At 35.1% G+C, this 12,497-nt stretch overlaps 1 protein-coding gene across 2 annotated transcripts in view; it reads left to right on the top strand.

Annotated features, from left to right (window-relative positions):
- ZBBX (zinc finger B-box domain containing) overlaps positions 1–12,497 on the top strand; it is a 109,045-nt gene that overhangs the window by 79,068 nt on the left and 17,480 nt on the right. Inside the window, exons 14-16 of one of the 2 annotated variants that reach the window (XM_043874637.1) lie at positions 4,068–4,375; positions 8,034–8,187; positions 8,924–9,040. In XM_043874637.1, the coding sequence (XP_043730572.1) occupies positions 4,068–4,375; positions 8,034–8,187; positions 8,924–9,040 (579 nt within the window). The remainder of the gene's footprint in view (positions 1–4,067; positions 4,376–8,033; positions 8,188–8,923; positions 9,041–12,497) is intronic. The other variant, XM_043874638.1, reaches the window with a different exon arrangement.

The raw sequence follows: 12,497 nt of genomic DNA, 5'->3' as shown, positions 1-12,497 counted from the left end.
CTTCTTCCTAAGACCCATTTGACTTCACATTACAGGATGTCTGGCTCTAGGTGAGTGAGATGATACCACCCTTATGGCAGAAAGTGAAGGTCCCATCACTTCATGACGACAAATAGATGTGGAAACAAAGGAAACATTGAGAGACTTTATTTTCTTGGGCTCCAAAATCACTGCAGATGGTGACTGCAGCCCTTAAATTAAAAGACGCTTACTCCTTGGAAGAAAAGTTATGACCAACCCAGACAGCATATTAAAAAGCAGAGACATTACTTTTCCAACAACGGTCCATCTATTCAAAGCTATATTTTTCCAGTAGTCATGTATGGATGTGAGAGTTGGACTATAAAGAAAGCTGAGACCGAAGAACTGATGCTTTTGAACTGTGGTGTTGGAGAAGACTCTTGAGAGTCCCTTGGACTCCAAGGAGATCCAACTAGTCCATCCTAAAGGAAATCACTCCTGAATATTCATTGGAAGTACTGATGCTGAAGCTGAAACTCCAATACTTTGGCCACCTGATGTGAAGAACTGACTCATTTGAAAACACCCTGATGCTGGGAAAGATTGAAGGCAGGAGGAGAAGGGGACGACAGAGGATGAGATGGTTAGATGGCATCACCGACCTATTGGGCATGAGTTTGAGTAAACTCCAGGAGTTGTTGATGGACAGGGAGGCCTGGTGTGCTGCAGTCCATGGGGTCGCAAAGAGTCGGACATGACTGAGCCACTGAATGGAACTGAATTGAATAACTGTGTAGTGGTATCTCATTTTAATTTGAAATTCTCTAGTGACATGTATTGTTGAACATCTTTTCATATGCTTATCTGCCAAATATGTCATCTTTGGAGAGTTGTCTTTTAAGGTCTTTGGCCCATTTTTTAATTGGGTTGTCTATTCTGTTACTTTGAAATTTTAGGGTTCTTTTGCATATTTTAGATTGCAGTGTTTTATGTATGTGTTTTGCAAAAATTTTCTCCAATTATGTGGATTGTCTCCTCACTCTCATAGCAGTATCCTTCGTGGAACAGGAATTTTTCATTTTAATGAAGTTGAGCTTATCAATGATTTCTTTCATGCATCCTGTCTTTTGTGTTGTATCTTAAAATGTCATTAGAATAACCAAGATCATCTGAATTTTCCCCTATCTTCTAGGAGCTTTATAGTTTTGGATTCTACATTTAGTTTTATTTTTTCTTTGCATTAACTTTTGTGAAGAGTCTGGTCTGTGTCCAGATTTATTTTAGGGCATGTGCATATTCACATGTTCCAACACCACTTGTTGGAAAGACTATCTTTTCTCCATTGTATTGCCTTTACTCTTTTGTTAAAGATCAGTTGATTATATTTATGTGGATTTGTTTATGGATTCTCCATTCTGTTCCACTGATCTGTTTTTATACTTTTGCTCATACCACTTTGTCTTGATTACTGTGTTGTTTATTTGCTAAGTTGTGTCTGAATCTTTTGTAACCCCATGAACTATAGCCTGCCAGGCTCCTCTGTCCATGGGATTTCCCAGGCAAGAATACTTTAGTGGGTTGCCATTTCCTTTCCAGAGGATCATCCTGACCCAGATATCAAACCTGCATCTCCTGCATTGGCAGGCAGATTCTTTACCTCTGAGTCACTAGGGAATCCCCTTGCTTACTGTAACTGTATGGTAATTTTCTAAGTTGTGTCCTGTCAGTCCTTTGACTTTGTTCTTTTCCTATATTTTGTTGCCTGTTTTGGGTCTTTTGTCTCTGCATATAAACTTTAAAACCAATTTGTCAATATATACAAAATAGCTTGCTGAGACTTTGATTAGGATTACATTGAATCTGTAGATGAAATTGGGAAGAACGGACATCTTGACAAATTGAGTCTTCTTATCTATGAATGTGAACTAGTGTGAAAAAAACACTTATTTAGTTTTTTAATTTCTTTCATCCAGTTTATTTTTTTTATTCAGTTTTCCTTATATAGGTCTTGTTTGTGTTTATTTTTTTAGATTTATACCTGAGTATTTCAATATCATGTGCTAATGTAAATGGTACTGTATTATTAATTTTTAATTTCACTTGTTCATGTTAGTGTGTAGGAAAGCAAATGACTTTTGTTAGCTCAACTTGTATCCTCAGCCTTGCAGTAAGCACTTATTAATACAAGGAGTTTTTTGTTGTTGTTGTTAGTTCTTTTGGATTTAGTACCTAGACACTCTTGTAATCTGTGAACAAAATCAAGTTTATTTCTTCCTTTTCAGTCTGCATACCTTTTATTTCCTTTCTTGTCTTATTGCATTAGCTATGACTTCCAGTACAGTGTTGAAAAGGAGTGGTAAGAATGGACATCTTTGTTTTTTTCCTGACATTTGAGATAAAGCTTTTAGTTTCTTATTATTAAGTATTTTGTTAACTGTAGTTTTTTGGTAGGTAGTCTTTATTAAGTAGAGAAAGTCTCCCTTTATTTCTAGTTCACTGTGATTTTTATCATGAATGAGTGTTGGATTTTGTTGAATGCTTTTTCTGCATCTGTTAATATGATCCTGTGATTTTTCTTCTTTAGCCTCTTGATATGACAGGTTAGAGTAACTGATTTTTGAATGTTGAACCCAGACAATTATTTTTTATGACTTAACAGGGCTTCTAATGATTAGAATAAATTAAATCATATCTGTACTTTCTGCATCACATATTATGTATTATTAAAAGGTTGTGTTCTCACTTTTTCAGCAGCAATAAATCCTAATAATGGAATTTTACAATCTAGCAAAAATACTGTAGAGGTTAGTTGTAGACATTTACACTTAGGAAATGACATCTCCTTCCACACCAAAAAACCCCCCCAAAAAAAAAAACTAGATTCAGATAATTTATTTTCAAGCTTAGTAGGAAAGTACAACATTTTCATAAAAGTTTATTACATTGAATAGCTTTCATAAAGGTTTTCTATAAAATATTTTTTTGACATACAACTTATTACATTTCTCATAGTACTTATGCAATTTAAAGGTGATAATTGAAAATGGAAGTTCTAAATATTATGTGCAATTGCTGAGTTATATAAACATTTGATTGCAGCAATGGGCTGTAAGACAGTTTATATCATGGAAGACTACTTTAATTTATAGCTTCTACTATTTTACCCAGTCTATTTATACAGATAAGATATGCATATTGGAAAGCGAATATGGGCTAATCAGATGAAGCTATATTTAGTTTGGATAAATATGTGTATGTGGTAATAAAAGCAATATAGTGTAAAATTTTTTTAAGAATTTTATTCTTAAGAAAATCTAGACCAAAGTTTCATAATCCTAGTTTCACATTATAATCACCTGGAGAGCTTGGTGGGGGAGACGGGGAAAGAAACAAACAAGCAAAATGCTTGATTCCCACAGTCAGTGTTTGATTTAATTGGTTTGGGGTCAGGCCCATACACTGACAGTTTTAGAGAGTAACTTCAGACGATTCCATTGTGCATCCAGGTTGAAAACCAGTGATCTACTCCAAGTGATTTATTTAAAGCAGACATAATGAAGTAGGTGATTAATATAATCTAGCTCATTTGTAGCTTTCCAGAGGCAGGTGTCTCAGCCTAAACACTTTCTGTGCCCCTCACTGCTGCAGCTGTTTCATCTGGCAGACTTCCCATGGCCCTCTCTTCATCACTAGTTATGCTAAGCAAAAGAGGTAAATGTGGAAACTAGGGTTTTCTCTGCATTATTTCTCATAGATTACTGATATAAAACTGGGGTGGGAGAGAGGGTAGAAAAGTAGAAATTGAACCTCAGGCTGAAATGGAAACTTGTGTCAATTTCAAGATTGCATCACAAAATAAAATCTTGTCTCCCTCCATGAGTCTAAATCATTTAAGTCTGAATGTATAGGTAAATTAGGATTGTTGTTTATGAACATAAGCTGTATAAAAGTCTTTAAAACTGAGGACTCAGTAAAGAAAATTGATTTTAAAAATAGTGTTTAATGATAAACATTTATACCGCAGAACTTTTGGTGAATGAACAGTTTAATCCATCCATTTATTTATATTTATTTACTTAACTTTTGTAAATATGTGTTTTCAACAGCAGGAACTTCCCATGCAGATTTTGATACCTTTGTGGATCCTGATGCATACACTCCTGCTATTGAAAAATTAGAGGAAAACAGCTTTTTTGAGAGAAATTTGAAAGAGGAAGGCATAGATATAGAAAGTAATAAAAAGCATGACGATTCCCACATAACACTTGAGAGCAAGGATTCTTTGCCAAGTACAGATTTAGAAAAACCCTGCATTAAGGAGAAATTATCTCAAGAGGACAAGAAATCCTTGGAATTCAGCAACCTGCATGAGAGGCCAAACTTTGAAGATTCTAAAACTACAGAGTCACCACTGGTAAATATCTATTATTTTTATTGTATTAAAATTTTATAATTATCATCATAAAAATGTTATATTGACACAGTATATTCTTAAATGTTACTTCCTATTGAATTTAAAATGTACAACCTTATAGTCGAAGAGTAACTCGTATGGGAAAGAATGTAAATGATTTACAGAAGAAATTCTAATATGGTAAATGCCATTATAACAAATGACTTTCTATGACAAATAATTTAAGGCCCACCTCATGCACCATAGTAAGAGTGCTGTTACTTTCCTAAATGAAATTCATTATTATGAATAATTTAGTATAATAAATCCTTTCTAGCTTTCTACTCTATAGTTACTGATTAAAATGAAAAAAAAATTGCAGCTTTGTAGATAAAACCAGTTTTGTGGCTTAATGTAAACATAACATTTAAAAGGTAATTCTTCAGGAATATAGCTAATAAAGAAATAGGGTATAGTTTTGTTTCTTCTTAGAGGAAAAAGATAAAGTAGCTCATTATTGCATTACTGCCAAATTTAAAAACTATATTTGAATCTCTGTTCTATGTACTAAAATCTTAAGTGATTATAATTATTAATAATAAGTTATTTAGAAATTGGACAAATTAAATGTTAAATTCCTTGGAAATTGGGCAAATGAAATATTTTAACAAGATTCTAAAGTCATTTGCAATGAATCGCCATAGTACCTAAACTGAAGATAGGACCAAAGAGTTACAGAATGAGTATTGAGCTGCTGCTGCTTCTGCTCAGGAATTGAATTTCTATACCTACTTAGTGATAGGCCTTGTTCCTTTTCAAAGTAAGAAATTAGAACTGAGACCTCTGCAGAAACCTTAGATCCCTAAAAGTCTGCTCTGTCTCTGACGGAATACACAAGGAGACATACTCACAGGTGCAGGATGAAAGGAAACTACTTTCTGCAGGGGATCAGGCCTAAGTCAGTAAATATCTTATCTGAAAAATGGAAATCTTGGGCTTTCATCTAGGTTCGTTTAGAATTTGACTATACATTTCTTACTTGGAATCTGCAAGTTCCAAGTAAGAAATGTTGGAATCTGCAACATTAATGTTGACCTGTGTCTACTGATGCCCTTAATATATCTGACAAAAGTAAGCCCCAGCCCCTCGTAGACATTCTCACAATTTAGCCAATAATAGTGAAAGTGAAGTTGCTCAGTTGTGTCCGACTCTTTGCGATACTGTGGACGGTAGCCCACCAGGCTTCTGCGTCCATGGGATTCTCCAGGCAAGAATACTGGAGCAGATTGTCATTTCCTTCTAGATTCCCCCAAATCAACCTCCACTTCAGCTGAACTTCTCCCCTTTCCAACTAAGAAAACAATTGATCATGGAATGAATTTCAGCAAATAGAACAAACAAGAACTCTGATTTTCCAGTTTCCAAAGGGCATCGTGCTTAGAGCTAAGTGAGACACACACCGTTGCTCTGTTATCCAGAGGAATTCTGGATACATTCAGATGTAATTATAGTAAAAAACTTACATTGTAATAGTGTATGTCAACTTCAACACAGTAATACAGTTAATTCATTGAAGGCAAAAGGAGGAGGGAGGTGGCAGAGAATAAGATGGTTAGATAACATCCCTGACTCAAGGGACATGAATTTGAGCAGATGCCAGGAGATGGTGAAGGACAGGGAAGCCTGGCATGCTGCAGTCCATGGGGTCACAAAGAGTCAAACACTGCTTAGTGACTGAACAACAACAGCAATTTAATGTTACATATAAAGTCTAACATATATATTGTAATATAGATACCTGAAGCAAGTCTTTTAAATTACTACTATTGTATGATAAAGTTACATTATGTGTTGTACACATCTATATAAAACATTTCATTATTAAAATTGAAATGTTAAAAAAACTACTAATAATTTTGATCCCCTATACTACTATTGTAAAAAGAAAAGTGGTAAATGATTGCATCATAGAGCACAGTGCTTTACACTTAGTTGTAGAATCTACTTTCCTTTCATCCCAAATGACTACACAAGAACTTTTTACTTTCTTCCTGCCCTAGTAGAAACAATTCCCTGAGCAGAAACTGTTTAGAAATCTGCTGTGATCCTGTAGAAAATTCATTAGTGAGCAGTAGGGGCAGATTTTAGCAGTGGCATTCCTTCAAACAGAGTTTGAGACAGTACATTTTGCACTTCACTCTCCAGACATTGAGTTCTTCATAAAGGTATGGAATTGTAATTAGTTGTAGAGCAGCAGAAGTGAGGTGGAGGCACGTGCAAGGAAGAATATGAACTAGACAGGAGCTCTTGGTTTTAAATGTGGAACTATCAGTTGTTAACTAGATGAGATTGGGCAAACAAATTCACTCTCATTGTTCTCTGTTAACCTAAGCTTTAAAGAAATTTCCATGTTTTCAAATGTCTGATCCAGACATGAGCTCCACCAGAAGGGCTTCTGTGGATTGGTGATCAGTGTCTGGAAGAGCCGGTGAAAATGTCATGAGTAGGGACTTGACTTGGACTTGCCTTTGAAGGAAGTGCTTTATTGGTCCCTAGCTTCAATTTGTAATGGTTTATCATTTATATGACTTGCCCATTTGAATGGAGTTATAATAATTTTAATTGTGTGATTAGCACCTTGAAACGGACTATGTTTGGGCATTATTTAGATTCATTAGGGAACTGTTAAATACTGATGGCCACTCTAATGGTATTTTAAGCCCATCTAGAGCTCTCACTGGGCTTCCCCAGTTGCTCAATGGTGGAGTCCGCCTGCAATACAGGAGATGCAGGAACAACGGTTCAATTACTGGGTCCGGAAGATCCTCTGGAGGAGGCCATGGCAACCCACTCCAATATGCTTGCTGGGAAAATCCCATAGACAGAGGAGCCTGGCAGGCTACAGTCTGTGGGATCGCGAAGCGTAGGACACAACTTAGTAACTGAGGACAGCACAGCAGCACAGCCTTCTCACTGGCAGAGCTCTGATGTTTTCTGCCAGACTCATGTACTTTATAAATCTCATTATATTCTTCCCTAGGATGAAAGCATATCAAAATAAGAGCTCACACCATGGTAGGGGAAGCCTAGGCTTCAAATCAGCGAGATCTATATACAGAATCCAGGTCTGCTAGTTTTTAGCTGTATAAACTTCACAAATTACTTAGCTCACTCTTGGCTCAGTCTCCCCTTGTATATTTTCTTCATAGTGAATGTTTTGTTAACTTGGATTTTCTCTGTGACCAAGATCAGATAAGATTTGTTTCCATCCGGTATTTTGCTTTCCTCTTTGAATTTATTTTACATGTAGTCAAAGACACTAGTCAAAAGCATAGCATATGAGAAAAGACTCTATTTTCCAGAGTAATTTATGTGCAGAGACACTGAGGAGAGAAAATAAGGAAAGAAAAGAGAAAACTTGATTTTTTCTTAAATGAACTTCAATCCTCCTTAGATTTAATGGCAACTTTCAGATCATTACCATAATTGTGGTTTATGCATTTTTCCAAACTTACTCTGTATAAATGTTGTGTAACAACTTATGTCTCCACAACTAGAACCTAAACTTGATGTGGGCAGAATCAATGCTAAAAACATAGTAGGTGCTCAGTGAATGAATTGCTACTTTGTGTGGATAAGATAAAATAAACTTAATTTTGTTGAATATTTTGTTTCCTAGTTGTTACAAGAAGTAGCCCTCAGGAGTAAGCCCATAACTGAACAATATCAAGGACTTGAAAGATTCTTTGTTTTTGATAAAAATGAAAGACTCAACTTACCTCCTTCTCATAGCTTAGAATGCAGCTCCTCCAATACTAGGATTACAATTGCAGGTAAATTCAGACATAAAATCAGATGGTCTGTGGACCAAGCTTACAACTTTCTGACATGTTTTAAAAAACAGTTTGTCAACATCTTAGGCAATACTGAGTAATTCTGTTTACCAAATGAAATTGTTTTCTTCTTTTCTAGCTGGAATTATTGACCCTATGAGAGTTACCAAATATTAACATTTATATTTAAGGCAATGTCAGAAAACAGGACTATAATGAGATTGAGAGAGAATATTTTTAGATATTAGAAGTATGGCTCTTAATCAACTAATAGTACATCTTCAAATCACTTGATTAACTGTTAAGTGTTACAATTCTTAGATGCCATCTTAAAAGCAAATCTTAAAATCTTAGGATAGTGGAAATTCACAGACATAGCCGTCATTTCCTTTTAAACCCAGGTCTTGGTATCACCTGTAGTCTTAGATTTCTTATGTATTCAAATGTATTTTTTCACATGCATACTATTTACTTTATGTTATATTGCCTGCATATTTTTAAAAATATTTATTTCTGTTCACACTTGTGTGTGTCTTTTGTGTGTACAACCTCCTTGCAGTTTATAACTCATTCCTTTTATTGTATAATTATGAGATTTTTATCTTTCATAATATACACCTCACTGTCATACATGTTTTCTCTTTAGCTAAATATTATCCAGTAAGACAATACACATAATGAATCAACAACATGGATATCTCCTCTTTTTCTGCCTTATGTAATTTTACCGTTTTAGGGGACAGAGAATGGATCCCAGGCCACAGTGTAAGTGCATGTGCTGACAACACAGTTGCCTTGGGTGTTCTGAAGTTTTCCCAGGAACTATCAGCAAGGAGAACACAGCTAAAGACTGGTAAGATTGACTGTAAGGCTGCCGATCCATATTGTAGCTCAGTGTGTTTATTAGTTTATCTCTTAGTACTTTACTGGGCACCTGAAAATTCATTTTGTCAGTTATTTAATTTAAACTTATTCATTTAAACTGTTCTGGACTTTTCTTCCAAAGCCAAAAAACCAAGAATAGTCATTACTCCTCTCAAAAACATACATTTTACAGTCTTAGCTATTTTCTGCCACAGTGTACTAGAGAATGATATTTTTAAAATGTAGCTCAGGATAAAGCATATATGTTTTGAACAACCCTTATAAAATACACACTGAGTTTCATTACACTTTCAAGAAACAGTATATTTATACTAGATTTTGTATCTTCCTCTACTTGATTCATATTATGATCACACAAAGCCATGAGATTGCTGCTTGCTGCTATGGTTAAGACACTGCTGGTTTAAATCTAATGCTTAATGTGTTGGCCCTGGAATCTTGATTTCAGTTTATTAATTCTATTTTCTAGCCAAAATAATTTTGAGGTTTTTCTATACCATAACTCTTTTGACATATTGAATGCTCATTGCAGTATTTTTCTAGTAAGTGCATGCAGAGAGTTTTGACGTCATTAAAATCGGTAGTGTTACTGGTTATTATTGTTATCTGAAAGTACCTGATAAAGTAGATTTGCTTTGTGCTCAATTTCATATGAAGTTTCAGTTGATGACTGATGAATTAAGACAATTCAACACACATGGTGAGTATGAGGACCTTGTGCTGGGTCCTGGGGAAAAGAGTTGCCTGAGTCATGTTCTTTGATCTTGGGAGCTCATGATTCAGGAGAAACATTTGACAGGAGGGACTGTTTGACTTCATCTGAAGGCCAACTTCAAGCCAGAAATTTAATTACGTATGATTTGTCCATATATGTAAGATTTATATTTCTCTCTTGCCTTAAATCCTATGATTAAAACAACTTGGCCAGCTTAGATTCTTTCCATATGCATTTATGTTGAGAAACTGTCAGATTTTAATAGGCTTTTTTTTTTTTTAGTGGAAAATCCATTCATGTATGATAAATGTTTTTTGGCTCTATAATTAGATATCTCATATCAAAGGCTGGGGCAGCTTTGAAAATTCTGGCTGCTTCCTTCTGAGGTAGTCAAAGGAACTTTTTAAAGTCACCATAGATTGATAAAGACAAACTCTCATGTATGCCATGAGAATTTGTTACTAGGACAAATCTTTATAAGTAAGTAGCCAAATGCCTTGAAGTATCCATTTGCCGTGGTCTGTTGAAATCAATAATTTGCTATAAAAAACATTTGAAGGAGCACCTGCTTGAGGCATGGTGATATAAAATAAGCCACCTTCCCAGAAGCCTGAGAACTTAGAGTCCAGTTCAGAGGCCTGCAAGTGTCAGTGTGAGTATAATCACCTGAGAAACTGTTGTGGCATTCCTAGATCTCACCGTTAGAAATTTTGCTGAGATAAGGTTCAGGGATTTGCATTTATTTTATCAATGATTCCACTTCATGCCGACGTATATAGTCAAAAAATCATACTTTGAGAAAACTGCTGTATAGATATGTTGTTGTTGTTCATTCACTATGTCGTGTCTGACTCTTTGCCACCTCACGATCTGAAGCATGCCAGGCTTCCCTGTCCTTCACTGTCTCCCAGAGTTTGCTCAAACTCATGTCCACTGAGTCAGTGATGCTATCCAACCATCTTATCCTCTGTTGCCCCCTTCTCTTCTTGCCTTCAATCCTTCCCAGCATCAGAGTCTTTTCTAATGAGTCTGCTGTTCGCATTGGGTGTCCAAAGCATTGGAGCTTCAGCTTTAGCATCAGTCCTTCCAATGAATATTCAGGACTGATTTCCTTTAGGATGGACTGGTTGAATCTCCTTGCAGTCCAAGGGACTCTCGAGTCTTCTCCAGCACCAGAATTCTAAAGCATCAATTCTTTGACACTCAGCCTTCTTTTTGGTCCAACTCTCACATCTATACATGACTACTGGAAAAACCATAGTCTTGTAAATACATAAATTATACCATATGTAATAAAAGGTCTATAAAAAAACATGAATAACATGCTTCTGGAGACTGATAGGTAGCTAATAATAGTACATATGATCAGTTATAATAGGGGTAGGTGCATGTGCATTTTTTTACAAATGGAAGTGGTAAAATAATTGCTTTGCCATTGAAACCTATCTGTATGCAAGATTTTAGATGGTAGGTGAGATTTCAGCCAAATCTTAAAGAATTGTTAAGACTTCCCAGTTAGAGGTAGAAGGAGATAACTACAGAGGTAATGACCTGAAATAAAAATGAAAATTTCCTGACTATGCCACAAGTTACAGAAATCTTATATTCTGAGTTGGTGCCAGTATATAAAGGAATTACTCTTTCTGTAAGACTTTTAAATTTGTGATGTAAAAACCTGGTAGCTATGAAATACATGTGTGTTTTTCAGCAAGTTCATTGATTCTTCCCACCCACTGCCAAAACCTACTGTTCCCTGACCGACCCCAGCTTCCTCTCTCTGTAATCTGAGGAAATTATAGATTAACCCTGATCACAGTTACACTATAAATATAATAAAAGAAAGTGTCCTTGGTGTTAGTTCAAGAATAATATGCTATGATTACTAATAAGACCAGCAAAATATTGGGATGATAATGTAAAACAGTGGTTTTGGTCATATTAATGGGTATAAGAATACCAATAAAGATATAAAAAATATTAATCACTCACTGAATAGCCTTTAATACAGTGGTAATTATTACTGTTCTAAATAAAACATTAGAATTGGATGAAATATAAGCAGAGTAACCTGCTTTTTGCATAGTGTTTCAATAATAAATAACATTCTGACCAAAGGACTCAGTATATTTTCCCCTGGATAAAGGTCACAAAACATATTTGTCTTTTAATATTCTTGCTCCACTGTGTAAATTACTGAGAATTCATACATTAGAAAATGTATTTTCTAAGTGCTCCTGAAACATTTATGGAAATATTATTTACATTGCCAGTGATGGCGTAAGTTATTTCCAAAAGGTTACTTCCAAAAGATTATGTTTATAATCTACAAATTAAAATATAGGATGATCCCTTTAGTCATGGCATTTTTCATTTGTGCCTGTCTTAACCGTGTCTCTAATCTTAACCCTAACAATAACATTAATAATCTTATACAGGAAACATTAAAGGGAATGACATATTTATCTAAATGAACAAAATAAATAAAACCAAGGACCAAACTGAAATCACTCTGTCTTTCTATGGCTTATGTACATTAAATTGCACTTTGAGTATACTTCCAGTAAGAAAAATAGTCTCTTTCTTTGCTGTATGGTAAGCATGTCTGACCTACACCTGTGTACTTTTTCTTCTCAATTGGGATCAATTAACCTCTAATACTGTGGCAGCCAGATGTTGTGATGAGAATTCAGCAAATGTTCATAATCTGAAT

This window comes from Cervus elaphus, chromosome 19 (assembly GCF_910594005.1).
Source record: "Cervus elaphus chromosome 19, mCerEla1.1, whole genome shotgun sequence".
Taxonomy (NCBI): domain Eukaryota; kingdom Metazoa; phylum Chordata; class Mammalia; order Artiodactyla; family Cervidae; genus Cervus; species Cervus elaphus.
The sequence above is the reverse complement of the archived record's forward strand: the minus strand, read 5'-3'. Positions and strand labels throughout refer to the sequence as shown.